At 48.7% G+C, this 15,352-nt stretch overlaps 1 protein-coding gene across 4 annotated transcripts in view; it reads right to left on the bottom strand.

Annotated features, from left to right (window-relative positions):
- Window positions 1-15,352, bottom strand: part of NXN (nucleoredoxin) — a 147,176-nt gene that overhangs the window by 11,078 nt on the left and 120,746 nt on the right. For all 4 annotated transcript variants that reach the window (XR_004819672.1, XR_004819671.1, XM_035724457.1 and 1 more), the window contains exons 4-5: window positions 14,919-15,019; window positions 13,677-13,783 (exon numbers count right to left, since the gene is read on the bottom strand). Coding sequence is in view for 2 of the 4 variants with exons in the window: in XM_035724457.1 (XP_035580350.1) it covers window positions 13,677-13,783; window positions 14,919-15,019 (208 nt within the window). In the remaining 2 variants the exon portion in view is untranslated. The remainder of the gene's footprint in view (window positions 1-13,676; window positions 13,784-14,918; window positions 15,020-15,352) is intronic.

A 15,352-nucleotide genomic window follows, 5' to 3' on the forward strand; every position in this document is an offset into this window, starting at 1 on the left:
GCATGTCAGCACTTAAGTATGCTTCTAAAAAACACACCCGGCACAACTATATATTATTCATGGATTCATACATATGCGGCAAAAATTTGAAAACCAATTATGAAGATACACATGAAACGGATGGTAGCATCTCCCCTGGGGCAAGGAGCAAAGCACTGTGGATGGGAAGCTCACCTTTGTCTGTGTTCACGCTCCCATCTGTTTAGATTTTAAACACCTGAGGAAAAATGGTCACTTCTAGGTGGTGGCCACAAGGGAGCTTGTTCTTATCCTTTGTTTTTTCTTATTTTTTCTTTTTTATGTTCTCCCAGTTAAACGAGACACCCAGAAAGGGACACGGAGACAGTGCCCAGCCTGCCATCCCCAGGCCCACGGGGCCAGCCCTTCAAACACTGAGATCAATCTATGAAACACACCATCACTGGCCCCTCACCCTCCACAGATGGAAAAACATGATCTCCAGATGCTTTGTTTCTGTGGAAAATCAATAGGTTCTGCCTCAAATTCATTTTCTGACAGGGGCGGGAAAGAGGGTCAAGTTTGGGAAAGACAGAGGAGGATGGCCGCAGTCGGAAAAGGAAGGAGGGAAAGGGAAGAAGAGAAGGAGAAAGATAAGGAGCAGGGAAAGAGGGCGACAGAGAAGCTGGAGAAGGAGATCCTGCAGCCCAGGGCCCTCATGCTGCCGCCCCCCCCGGGGCAGCCAGGCTGGAGGCACCCTCCTGTTCCAGGGCTGTTCTCCTGGAGGTGGGGCCTGCATCTGTCCCCTACACAGCCCTTAGGCTGTCTGCCTTCCCCAAAGGTCGGGGTCAGCAGAGGGGAGGGGATGAACAAAACACTAGGGTCCCCAACCCAGGAGAGAAGGGGTGCTAAGCCTCCCTGCAAAGAATACGGTGTTCTCTGACAGCCAGGATTAGACAATTGCTAATGGGATTTGCCTTTTGCCAAGTGTGTCTAAACCCTTTTCTTAGAAAGGCATTTTTAAACAGCTTATAGGACTGCAAACTCCCCAGTCTGCGTAAAGCTGTGGGAGTAGGGAGGCCAGGGGCTCTGAGTAAAAGGGCCGCTCCCGTGGGACGAAGTAAGGTCAGGGCCTCGGTGAGCCCAGGTGGCCCGGCGAAGCTGCTGGATGGGCACCTCAACAAAGCATCTTATGCAAGGCGTCCTTCAGGATGCTGGGTGGTGCTCGGAATCCAGCGATGCTCTGGGTCCAGCTTCCAGGATGCTCAGAGGATCCCGGGTCCCTTCCGCATTACCCATTTTCATTGGAGTTTGTCGGGATAACACAGGGAAGCTCTGTCCTCAGGTGCCTCAGTACACAAAGTGACCACGAGGTCAGGTTACTTGCTCGCTGTAAGGCATAGGCCAGGTGGAGGTGGCTCAGCTCGGGTGTGGGCAGGGGAATGTACCTAGTGTGGCTCTGTGAAAGCACCTTCATCAGAAGACTTCAGGAGGAATCACGGAGCCTGGGGCACACAGGGAGCCAACCAGGGAGCGTGAGCTCTCCCAGACACAGCCCAGCAGGATTTGCTGAAGACTGGATCCTCAAAACAGCAAGAACCCTCTACTGACCCTGCATACGTGTGGAGTGTGTATACACGGTGATATTGTAATATAATAAATACACAACTGGTCTTCATCCCCAGTTCCTGGCTCCAAGCTCCCAAAACCCTTGTAATTTCCTGAGAGGAAGGGGTGAGAGGTACCTCCTGTTACAATATTTGATCTTTCAACATTTGATCTCAGATCCTGACACAAGAGCTTCTAAGACCCTTGGAATCTGGGAGTGATAGGTGTCTTTGTATGTTAGTGAGATGACCGGTGGCTGGGGGGCCCCTAAATAGCTTCAGAAGGTGGGGGCTGGTGGCCAGAAAGGCCTGATTAGAAGGTTGGAACTTCCAGCCGGCCCCCCTGACCTCTGCCCTCTGGGGAAGGGAGAGAAGGACTGGAGGTTGAACTAATCCCCAGTGGCCAGTGATTTAATCAATTCTATCTTTGTAATGGAATCTCCAGAAAGACCCCTAACTGGTGGGGGCAGAGAGCTTCAGGGTGGTGAACACGTGGAGATGCTGGGAGGGTGGCGTGCCCAGAGGACATGGGGGCTCTGTGCCCCTTCCCACACACCTCGGCATCAGCTCCATCTGGCTCTTCCTGGCTTGTGGCCTTTACGATAAACTGATAATAGTAAATAAACTGCTTTCCTGAGTTCTGTGGGCCATTCCACAAAGTACTGAACCCAAGGAGGGGGTCATGGGAACCCCTGATTTATGGCCAGTTGGTCAGAAGCATGGGAGGCCTGGACTTATGATTAATGTCTAAAGTATGGGGGTTCTGGTGGGACTGAGTGCTAGATCTGTGGGATCCAACACTCACTTCATGTAGATGGTATCAGAATTCAGTTGACTTGTAGGACACCCAGGTGGTGTCAGAGAACCCAGGAGGTGAGTGTCGGGGGGAGAAACCCTCACACACATTTGGTATCAGAAGTGTTGTGAGTAGGGGCACCTGGCTGGCTCGGCTGGTGGAGGGTGCAACTCTTTTTATTTCAATATAGATTTTTAAAAATTTTATTTATTAGAGGGAGTGAGAACGAGAGAGAGTGAACGAGCGGGGGGAGCGACAGAGGGAGAGGGAGAGACTCCCAAGCAGACTCTGCGCTGAGCACGGAGCCCGATGCAGGGCTCAATCTCACGACCCTGAGATCAAGACCTGAGCCATAATCAAGAGTTAGATTGCTTAACTAACTGAGCCACCCAGGTGCTCTGTGTGCAACTCTTGATCTCAGGGTTGTAAGTTTGAGTCCCACATCTCCCCCATGGAGATTACTTAAAAATAAAATCTTAAAAAAAAAAAAAAAAGAAGTGCTGTGAATAAAAAACAGCCCAGAATATCCAGACATACATATAAACACATCTGCTGAATGACTTCGGAAGTTGTAACCACAGAGTCACACAGAACTCAGAAATACTCTGAATTCAATCAAAAATAATTTTCAGAGTTCCATGATGCTATGATGAGTGTAGAAGAATAGACAATTCCATCAAGGTCAAAGGTATCAGAGCTGGACTGGAGGCATTTAAATATCCTCAGATGCAAACAAAAGCAAAATCCAACCAAGGGACGGTACAGCCTGGCAAGGAGTGACCCGCTTCCAAGACTCGAGAGAAGCATTCAGAAATGATACCACACCAGGGACGTGAACTACAAGGGTTCCAAAGGCGAAGATTGTCCTAGGTGGAGGGCGAGGAGCCCGGATGCTGGACCCATGCAACCTCAGTGAGCCAGGAAGAGACTTCCAAAAACAAAAGCAAATGAAGCAAGAGGGAGGCTACGGAGGTCACTGACTGCCAATATCCCTACTCATTCCCGTGAGACCTCATCCACTTTTAGACTTGATCTACGGGACGACTGGAGAATGCCAGATTTGTATCTCAAGGCCCATCTCCCTCCCAGTTCCAGACCACTAAATCCACACCACCACTTGAGTGTCTAATGGGCATCTCAGACACAACGTGGTCAGAATTAAGCTACCGTTCAACTGAATTCCGTACGGCTCCTGCCCACATGCCCCTCATCCAGTGCACACAGCTCTCCCAGCTCTGCTGATGGGGACTGCCTCCTTCCAGCTGCTTGGGCAGGAAGCCGTGGAGCCGTCTCTGACTCTTCCTTTACTCTACATCCCACATCGGATCTGTCAAACTTAAGACTTGACCCCAAATTCTGTCAAGAACCAGCCACATCTTGCCACCCCCACTGCCGCTCTCCCTCCCCGAGCACCGCCATCTTGTCCCCTGGATGCCTACAACCACGTCCCAATGCCTCTCCCTGCTTCTCAGCATGGCAACCAGTGGGACCCTGCCATTCGCTTACGGGACTCCTCTGCCCAAACCCCCCAGTGCTGGCCCACTTCACTCAGTGGGCAAGCTGAAGTTTTATTAACAAAGGCCCTTAGGGGACCTTCTCTGGTCTTAACCCCCCCAAACTCCCCCCTTGCTCATTCTGCTCCAGGTACACGGTTCCATACACATGTCAGGCATATTTCCGCCCCAGAGCCTTCTCGCTGGCTGTTTGCTCTGCCTGGTACACTCTTCTCTCCCAGAGAACCACCAGGTGCAATCTCTCATCTTCTCCATGGAGCCGGCCTGGCCACCCTATTTAAAACTGTGATCCACACCTTGTCCTCCCAATGCCTTTACCTTGCTCTATTTTTTAACCCACAGCACTCATAACTCAATACACCATGCACTTCATTTTTAAAAATTATATTTACTGCCTGTCTCTGCAAGAATGTAAGCTCCATGAGGTCAGGAGCCTCTGCTTTTTTCACGAGTTCACGAATGGATAAGCATCTGGCATCTTATATGCACATCACCACATTTTGTTAAGTTAAACACCAACAGGAGGTGCCAGTTGATGTTTGGGAAAAAGAGAGAGGAATGGTAGCTGTTAGGGATGGAATGTGGTACCCCCAAATTCACATTTGAAGCCCTAACTCCCAATGTATTTGGGGATGGACCTGTGAGGAGGTGGTAAAGGTTAAGGAGGTCATAAGGATGGGGCCCCTAACTGGACAGGGCTAGTGTCCTTATAACAAGAGGAAGAGACACCAGAGCGCTCTCTCCACCATGTGAGGACACAGCAAGCAGGTGGCCATCTCCGAACCAGAAAGTGAGCCCTCACTAGGAATTGAGTCAGTCAGCACCTTGATTTTGGACGTCCCATCCTTATTTCTCTATGAGAAATCAGTTTCAACTATTTAAAAGCCACGGTGTCTGTTATGGCGGCCCAAGCAAACTGAGACAGTAGCTTTTATGGCTAAGAGAGTCCTGAGCATTCCACGGAGGACAAGGAACTAAGAGAGAAAGAGAGACGGGGAGGCAAAAATGGGAAGGAAAAATGGAGGAGGCAAAAGCAAGACTCTAGAAGAACAAAGGCAGGATCTCAGAAAGCCTGGATATTTCTTCTAACAAGAAAGAAGAAAGGGGATGGGGGAGGGGCGCCTGGGTGGCTCAGTCAGTTAAGAGTCTGCCTTCAGCTCAGGTCATGATCCCAGGGTTCTGGGATCGAGCCCCGCAGTGGGCTCCCTGCTCATGGGAGAGCCTGCTTCTCCCTCTCCCTCCCACTCTGCCTACTTGTGCTTTCTATCTCTCTGTCAAATAAATAAATAAAATCTTAAAAAAACAAAAAAGAAAGAAAAAAGAAAAGGGATGGGGGAGTCATCCAGACATTCGGAGTTATGAGCTTGACGGTGTTGCAGAGATGTTCCCTGGCAGAAAGGAGGGAAATGGGGAATTCAAGAGAGACTGCACCATGGGAGACACCAGCAGGGAGGAGGGGGACTGCCACGGAGCTCAGCCTGGGGTCCCTGGGTGAGCCCCGGCCGGCCCCTGCTCCACACCCTCATTGCTCTGCTCCGGCCCCGTCCGTGCAAGGCTGCAAAGGCACGTCCTCAGCACCACCACCCCTGCAACAGGCTGTGCATCTTCTCTACCTGCTGTTTGGGTAGTCGGAGGCAGCGGGATGTTTTATCGCACACCTTGTTTTATTGCACTTCGCTTTACTGCGCTTCAGAGATAATGTGTTTTTTACAAAGTGAAGTTTAGTGGCAATCCTGCTCAAGCACGTCTATCGGCGCCATTTTTCTAACAGTGTTTGCCCGTTTCAAGTCTCTCTGTCAACACTTCAGTAATTCTTGTGATATTTTAAGCTTTCTCATCAGCATTATATTTGTCACGGTGATCTGTGATTGGTGATCAGTAACTTGCTGAAAGCTCGCCTGACAGGTTAGTATTTTCTGGCAATAAACTATTTTTTAATTAAAGCATGTACGTTGTTTTTTAGACATAATGCTGTTGCACACTTACTAGACTACAGGATAGAACAACGATTTTATCACATGGTGTTGATCACATGGGGAGGATTAACTGACTTAAGACATATGAAAACGGAACCACATTTGGCACATAATAAACACTCAATAAAAAAAAGAAGAACCACGCTATAGTGTAAACATAACTTTTATATGCACTGAAAAACCCCCAAATTAATCTGACTGGCTTTACTGAGGTATCGCTTTACTACGGGGGTGTAGACGCGAACCTGCACCATCTCTGAGGAGTATCTGTGCTTGTAAGAACTTGGACTTGCAGCTGGCTGGTAAGATCAGTATACACTGCTGCACGGGAGCTTACCAACAACATGCACTTACAATAGAAACCAGACTCCCCCCACCCCGCCACCTCGGGACGCCTGGGTGGCTCAGTTGGTTAAGCGACTGCCTTCGGCTCAGGTCATGATCCTGGAGTCCCGGGATTGAGTCCCGCATCAGGCTCCCTGCTCAGCAGGGAGTCTGCTTCTCCCTCTGACCCTCCCCCCTCTCATGTGCGCTCTCTCTCTCTCTCTCTTATTCTCTCTCTCAAATAAATAAATAAATAATCTTAAAAAAAAAAAAAAAAGAAAGAAACCAGACCCCTGATGCACATGGACCCCGCAGGATGCCATGAAGCAGAAGATCGTAAGTGACCCTATGAGGCTGGAGGGAGGCAGAGGCAGGGAGATGGGCCCCGGGCTGCAGAAGCCACGTGGGCCAGTTGTCCCCCTCCCCACAGGTAGGCCCGTCATGAACCCCGGTGTGAGGCCTGGTCACAGTGGGTGCTCACTGTGTCCATCAGAAGTATCAGCAGACAATCTGCCTCTGGGATTTCTCTTCCAGTCTAGATTAAGTGTCACTATGGCACTGGTTACAACTTTAATCAAAAATTTCAAAAGGCTGCAAAGTGCAAAGGGTCAAGTTCGAGGAGACATGGGGCATGATGCTAGAGGCTCGCTAAGAGGTGGCATCATTGACCTCACTGCCCACTCTGCCCTACACTACACCACAGGCGTCCTATTCTGACCTTTGCCCTAGACCCTCCCTATCTAAATCCCATCCACTTGGTAAGGCTCTGCTCCAGAGCCACCTCTTCTAGGAAGCCTTCCTGGTTCTACAGCTCCAAGCCAGAGTCTCATCAGAACTCAGATTATTCCACTGCACGGCCCTTCATTAGGTGCTGCCTTGAGAAGGATCCCGTGCTTCTCTCTACACTCTCACTTCACTGTGCTTAGTGCATCTCTGGCTTGATGGGGCCAGAGGCAGGCAGATCAAGGTCAGCATGCAATGCCTGCCAAGCTGCCTGCAGGAATGAGTCCTAAGGCTTAGCTCAAGAGGTCAGCGATCAAGGAAGCGGTCAGCACAAACACTGTGCCAGGGAGACTATAAACCTGAGAGCCAGGCAGCGGGAGCTGGGGGCTAGGAGAGCGGACAGGCCCGCCCCGATGAGGGACTAGCGCAGATGGCAGGGGCTGTGTGCCATGAAGCCAGCAAACCAGCCGCAGCGGGGCTGGCCTGAGGCAGAGGATGCTCGCTGGTGGGAGCTGGGTTCGCCCGAACCGCACGTTCTTTCACTGCGCCTAGCTGGTTGCTGCTTGCCTGCACACAGGGCCTCTCCAGGGCAGCTTGCTGATCCTCAACTGAGGGCCCCTTGCAGTCGCGACCACACGCGTCCTTCTCATCCCCACACCGCCAGGGCCTTGAGGGATGGTGCCAAATCAATGTGTCTCTGAGAACTCCCCATTCTCCTCCTCCTCAGGGGTGGTCAGCCACTTTCCGGCTGCCTGGGCCACACTTAACAACCGTGGCGGCTCCGTCCAGAATGTTTTATAGGCTGGCAGCTGGGGAATCTGAGAGTTCCCTTCTCTGCTGGCTGAAGGCAGGCAGAATATGATCCATTTAATTTTTCTGTGCCCTGCCCAACAGTTTACAGGGCACCCTCCAGGCCTAGCAGTGTATCCACAACTTGTGCTGAATCTTACAGAGCTTGTGATCCCTCTTTCTGAGACTGCTTTTCTGTGTCATACCTGCATCACGCTGGTATCGTGCCATCCAGGAAAGGGCTCTACCTCGGGGAGGAAAGATTCTGCTCATTGATGGCACGGGCTCAGAAAGAATGTGCCTCTGCCTGGAGTGGCCTTGTGGTGGGGCAGGGTGGCCGCGTAAGGCCGAGCACTTGCTCCGCCCTCTGGGACAAGTGGCAGTCTTCTAAGCCCTCATACAAAATGGCACCTGTTGGACCAACGCTTTCTAGATCCCCAAGACATTGTCATACTCTGTTCTTGAGATATCTGCCAACGTAAATCTCCTCCTGTCCACTCAAGGGCTGCACCGGGCTACTCTTCTGGTTTCTTATTTCCCACAGAGCTCAGTGCATGGGCTTGGTGGTTAGTGGGAGCTCAAGAAATAAGATTCCTATGCATTTAAATCTACTCTACTTTTTTCCAAAAAGGGCTGGAGGCTGCTTAAAAAGTGTGTGATATAATCCAATAAAAACAGATGAAAATATCCTCCTGAAGGGAAAACACAGAAGAGTAAATGAAGCTAAGTTCAAGGGCATGCAACAGAAAAGGTGAGTTTTGCAAAGTCCTAAACATGGTTACAAATTCAGCTCTGGGTTTTCTAGGGGCTAAAGGGGGAAAAAAAATGTGGTCCATAACGGAAGTCAACACATACAAAAGATGAAAGAAAAAAACCAAAAACAAAACTCTACCACTGGCTTAAGAGAAGTTCAGCTTCTGCTGGGCACTATAGGATAATGTCCTGAGCATAAATTCCAGTAAGTGGGATTTCTAAAAGGTTCTGTAGATTTTTAAAGGCCTTTGATGTATATTGCCAATTGCTCTACTGACAGGTTGTCCTGATTTACATTTTTACTAGTAGTCTGCTCTCTTCCCTACACTGGGGATTATCTTTTAGGGGGGATGTTGGGGGTGGTGGGCATTCTTTGCAAATAAGATAGATACAAATTCAGTGTTTTCATCTGTAAATCATGGAAGTAAATTATGCTGAATATTTTTCACATCATATCAATGCACTGGATGAATTGCCTACCTCATATCCTATACATACTTTTTACTAAATTATCTCTCTCTCTCTTTTTTTAAAGATTTTATTTTTTATTCAACAGAGAGAGATACAGCGAGAGAGGGAACACAAGCAGGGGGAGTGGGAGAGGGAGAAGCAGGCTTCCCGCGGAGCAGGGAGCCCGATGCGGGGCTCGATCCCAGCACCCTGGGATCATGACCTGAACTGAAGGCAGACGCTTAACGACTGAGCCACCCACGTGCCCCTAAATTATCTTTTTTTTAAAGATTTTATTTATTCATTTGACAGAGAGAGAGAGAGCACAAGCAGGGGGAGTGGCAAAGGGAGAGGGGAAAAGCAGACTCCCTGCTGAGCAGGGAGCCTGATGCAGGGCTCAATCCCAGGACTCTGGGATCACGACCTGAGCCAAAGGCAGATACTTAACCAACTGAGCCACCCAGGTGCCCAATTCTCTCTCTCTCTTTTTTTAAAGATTTTATTTATTTATTTTGACAGAGAGAGAGACACAAAGCGAGAGAGGGAACACAAGCAAGGGAGGTGGGAGAGGGAAAAGCAGGCTTCCCACCGAGCAGGGAGCCCAGACGTGGGGCTTGATCCCAGGACCCTGGGATCATGACCTGAGCTGAAGGCAGACACTTAACAACTGAGCCACCCAGGCGCCCCTCTTTTTTTTTCCCCCCTAGGGAGATCTCTTTCTCTATGAAAGATACTGATTATTTGCCATACATGTTATTAATATTGTTGGTTGCCTTTGTTTAAGCTTTTTGACATCCAAAAGTTATTTTTATTGTAAAATGAAATTTCCTCCCTTTTCCCCCCAAGTTAATCAGTTAAATATTTATTAAGGCCCAACACTGAAGCCTCTCAATTTTACTGAGAAAAGAGAGGATAAGTTCAAGGTCACTCAGCGGGAGGTAGGGACAGAACTGAGTTGTTGGTAGCCTGGACTAGAGAGGTGGTATCAATGAGGGTGGAGAAAAACAAGAAACAGGCAACAATGTCCCAGGCTTGGTAGAGGTAGGACAGTTGACATTCTTCTTGGATCGTACCTCTAAGATGCCTCCCCAGTCATCTGTGAGGGTATGCTCCAAGGCCCAAGCATGTCTCACAGAGTCACATTTTGTGCACATTTGTGTGTGAATATGCGCATGCCCACAGACATGTACAGAAGCTGGTAGAGGGGGGCAGGAGAAGCCAGAACATAATTGAAGGGCCTTTGTTAGGGGTGTCAGAGGAAGACACACATCAAAGACACCTACTGGTGTGTATGGTGAAAATAGGGAATAGAGAAAACTCAGGAATGTCTCTGTATTGCTGCAAGGACCAAGATGAGAAATCTATGGTCCTCAAAAGAAGCAGGGCACAGCCGTGTGTAAACATGGACACTGACGGGCGCAAAATCTAGGTAATGCTAAGGCAAGATCTGGAACTAGCCAGCCTACCAGTGGGTCTCACCTCGAGCCCCTCCAAGAACTTCTAGTCACAACCCAGGGACTGAGGCTGAGGGACATTCCCACTGGCTGGCTGCACCCCTTTTCCACTATGCAGTTACAATAAGCTTGTCACGGGGCACCTTGGTGGCTGAGTCAGCTAAGCGTCTGCCTTCGGCTAAGGTCATGATCCCCGGGTCCTGGGATCGAATCCCACACTGGGCTCCCTGCTCAGTGGGAGCCTGCTTCTCCCTCTGCCTGCCACTCCCCCTGCTTGTGCTCACTCGCTCTCTCTCTGACAAACAGATAAATAAAATCTTAGGAAAAAAACAAGACTGTCACATCTCCTTTAAGTGACACACAGAGTTACCTCTGGGGTGAAGATTTGAATCCTAGGAGGAAGAAGGTGTGTTTTTTAAATGAACAAAGAGGACCGAGGAGAACATTTAAAACCGTCGAGCCCTGTCCTTTCCCTGTCACACTCTTTGATAGCAGAGGACCCTTGCTAGGGCCAAAGCCAGTCTCTTCTGTCACATCCCAGCCCTCATTCCCAGCAGCCCTACACTGGCAGGGCCTTTGTTTCTTCTGCCGATAACATTCTTTCCTCTCCATTTTACTAAAGCAACTCCTACGGTTTCCAGATCTCAGTTTGAGCATAACATTCTTATCTTCCCAACCAATCCGGATTCCCTGTTACAGGCCCTGCTAGCACTGGGGACACCTTCCTTCAGAGCACTCACAATTGCAACTTACACTTATTTGTACAATTGACTGATGGGATGTGAGCCTCCCTTCTAGGACTGTAAGCTCCCTGAGGGTAGGGATTGGGTCTGTTTTTACTCAAGACTATATCTCCCCTGCCTGGAAGAACAGACATCCTCTAGTCAGCTCTCAGTAAATACTTGTTGAATGAAGGAATAAACGAATTCAGAAACCTTAAGTTTAACTTATCCTCACAAAGGGGCAATTTAACCCTCTGTTCAGTACCACTGGCCAAAGGTCACTCTTGATACTCATCTCAACAGATGCTGCTCCTATGTCAAGGCACGCATGTTTTAAGTCTCTGTAAAAACAGAGTGCTAGAAGGAAATAAGCCTGTGACATCTTCTTTAAGTTATTCAACCCGGTACCCTTCCTTCTGGACCAGTAAACAATTCTTATCTATCACTCAGCTTTTGTTTGGGAAGGGAACTGATTTCATCTGTTTCCTTAAAAGGAGGCATGAGCCTCCAAAATTCTTGAAGGGTTAACAGACCTAGCTTATCAATACCCAAAGAGTGGTCCCTGGGCCACCAGCATCAGTGTCACTTGGGGGCTTGCTAGAGAGGGAGGATCTCAGCCCCACTCCTAGCCAGACCCCGGGAATCTGAATCTGCATTTTCACAAGATCCCTAGAGGACTCTTATGTGCATTTGAAATGGAAAAGCAATGATTTAAAATTAACTGTTCATTTTTTTGAAACCTTAGCTCCAAACAAAGCCATATGCTTTCTCTAAATGATGAAGAAAAAGCTTAAAGAACCTGATGAGTCCCCCCTAAGCGGTGGAATTTGGACAAAATTTTGATTTGTCTTTTTTTTTTTTCCCTCCTACTCCCTATAAGAAGCACTGAGAACTCAAATATTAGCTGTTCCTGCCTAGGGCTAACCAGGATCTGGTACTACTGCTACAAAGGAAATGAGTTTAATCCTTTTTTAAAAATTGAGACATAATCGACATAGAAGAATGCATTTAATTCTTAATAGGTCAGTTAAGTGCTTTACCAAGAGAAAACCTGGCTGGATGAAGGCTGGGAAGAAGGTATTCACATAATAGAGAATAAAAACAGTTTGTCGACAGATGTTGGCGAGGATGCGGAGAAAGGGGAACCCTCCTACACTGCTGGGGGGAATACAAGCTGGTGCAGCCACTCTGGAAAACAGTATGGAGGTTCCTCAAAAAGTTGAAAATAGAGCTACCGTACGATCCAGCAATTGCACTACTGGGTATTTACCCCAAAGATACAAATGTAGGGATCCGAAGGGGCATCTGCACCCAATGTTTATAGCAGCAATGTCCACAATAGCCAAACTATGGAAAGAGCCAAGATGTCCATCAACAGATGAATGGATAAAGAAGATGTGGTATATATATACAATGGAACATTATGCAGCCATCAAAAAAACGAAATCTTGCCATTTGCAACGACGTGAATAGAACTAGAGGGTATTATGCTAGGTGAAATAAGTCAATCAGAGCAAGACAAGTATCATATGATCTCACTGATATGAGGAATTCTTAATCTCAGGAAACAAACTGAGGGTTGCTGGAGTGGTGGGGGGTGGGAGGGATGGGGTGGCTGGGTGATAGACATTGGGGAGGGTATGTGCTATGGTGAGCGCTGTGAATTGTGTAAGACTGATGAATCACAGACCTGTACCTCTGAAACAAAATATATGTTAAAAAAAAAAAAAAGAGTAGGAAGGGAAAAATGAAGGGGAGCAAATCAGAGGGGGAGACGAACCATGAGAGACTATGGACTCTGAGAAACAAACTGAGGGTTTTGGTGGGGGGGATGGGTTAGCCCAGCGATGGGTATTAAGGAGGGCACGTCCTGCATGGAGCACTGGGTGTTATTCGCAAACAATTAATCATGGAACACTGCATCAAAAACTAATGATGTAGTGAATGGTGACTAACATAATATAAAACAAAATTTTTAAAAAATGGTAAAAAAAAAACAACACAGTTTGTCTCACTTAATAATCATTATTTCCAGAAAACACCATGATTAGTACTTTAAGTCCAAGTTTTCAACACTCTCAGGAAATGAGTTTTCTCACCTACAGGTCCTAGCCACTCAGCCCTCACTATTGTGCTTCAGGAACCAGGAAATGCTTTATATGCCTTATCCTATGAATGCTCCCAGAGACTCTTTGCGGCAGGGATTTATCATGCCCACTTTGCGGATGAAGAAACTGAGGCTCACAATCTGACTGATGGAACCAAAGACCATTCCCAGGTCTATGTGACAGGTGAACCCTCAGGATAGGGTTTTGGCCAAGTCATCTGGGAGCGTGTGCTTGCTCCATGGCCCAACTGCATCAGAGCACACGAGGTCAGGTGGTGAGAAGCGGCTGTTTCACCTGGACGAGTACTTTTTTTTTTTTAATGGCTTTAATGAGATATAATTTACATACCATAGAATTCACTGCACGTCATTTTTAAGATGGTAAGGAACACGAACATTTATGGAAATAAAGATGTCGTTTTCCCTCTAAAAGAAAAGCCAAAGATGCAGTGAGCCCAGACGGGCAGGTCTCCGGGGAGCCCCATGGAGTCAGGAAGGCCTACCTTGGATTCCATACAGCCGGTTGAGGCGTGACCGCCGGGCCTCATCGGTATAGGGGACAGCAAGCCAGGGCATCTCACTGAAGTACTGTTTGAATGAGTCCTCGGACCTACAGAGTCACACATGGAAGCAAGGCTCTGTTATCCTTGAAAGCACCACCGCGGGGTCCTCCCCGCCTTCTACCAAGCTATGGCCAGCACCCCGAATCATCGTGCTCCGCAGACACCAGGCTATGGGAGGGAACTATTCTACCCCCTCTGGTGTACACCAAGAAGCAACAGCCTCCCCACGGCAGGCGGATGTGAACTAGACCGACAGGCCATTCCAAGTAGCCTGCTCCTCTGGGTCCTACCAGTTTAACTCAGGCCCAAGTTCTCATTTTTCAAGAGAGACAGGTGGTACTTTTGCAAGCAGCCTAGATGTACTCGACACTGTTCCCCATGATACTGCTATTCTGTGAGGGTAACAGTGCCGTGCACAGGGGCACACTCTTAACCAAGCCGAAGCCTATGGTTCCCTGTATTAAAAAACTCTCGGAATGACAGATCTAACCACAGTGATAAGAAGCAGATCAGGGGCCCCCTGGGGCTGGGGTTTGCGGGTGACGACTGAGAAGGCACTCTGTGATGACAGAAATGTTCTATACTTAACGGTGCTGATTACAGGGGTACATACGTTGGTCAACAGTCGTTGAATTGTACGTAATTGTGATGAAGGAGGGTCGCTGATGGGTAAAACCAGCAAGAGGGCCCGCAGCAGAGGAAGTTGTGGTGAAAAGGACCTGAGGTACTCCAGGAGGAGACTTTGCCCTTCTTGTTTTTAGGACAGCCCCCAGGCAAAGGACGTGGCCAGAGCGAAGGGAAATTATGGCACAGCCGTCCCAGACAAGTGTCACATTCCATCAGCCTCTGGCTCTTTTCTTTCCATCCTTCCCCTCCAAGCCCTTTCATCATGACCCACAACGCTGAACAAATCAGAAAATCGCATCCTAATCTCTAATGACCCAGGCTGGAAGGGGACATGCCACAATTATTTACAGCAAGAACAGGTTTTTCTCGGCTCCCCTTCAGACAGGAAATCTGAAATGTATCTGGCCGTTCGCCAATCATCCCAGATAAGCCTTGCCCAGCCCCCGTCTCCATGCTCTACCCTTAGGGAGTGAGACGTGTAAGGTAAGAGAAATGTGTGTTAACCTCTGGAAAAGGGAACAGAACGGCGCGGCCACTTTCCCCAGCTCACGTTACCTGTCCGCACTAACAAAGATGATCTCAAATTTCTGGCCTGCCTCCTTGATCTTCCGGTAGGATTCCACCAGGACCCGGGTGAGGCTTCGGCAGGGTGGGCACTGCAAGAGGAGAGGGGGATCCTGCAGCCTGACGCTGGACCTGGCCTTCCCATTTCCCAGCCACTTGCCAAAAGAGACCGGGTAAGCGAGACCCAAGTAGGACTGGGAGAGCGAAGCCCGGCTTAATAAAGAGGCAGAAACAAACACGCCTCTTGTAATGGTGAGTGTCCAACACGGGGTACCCCCCATCCACACGTCATGCCAGTGGGTGGCAGGGAAAACAAACCCCCTTAGAGACTACTGAAAGCCTCATCAGAATGGGTTAGGAAGACTCTCCTTTCAGACCAGTCAAAAGAAGAAATTTTCTTGCTGCCATCATCATTCATAATAATA

This window comes from Zalophus californianus, chromosome 16, assembly GCF_009762305.2.
Source record: "Zalophus californianus isolate mZalCal1 chromosome 16, mZalCal1.pri.v2, whole genome shotgun sequence".
In the NCBI taxonomy this organism is placed as follows: Eukaryota; Metazoa; Chordata; class Mammalia; order Carnivora; family Otariidae; genus Zalophus; species Zalophus californianus.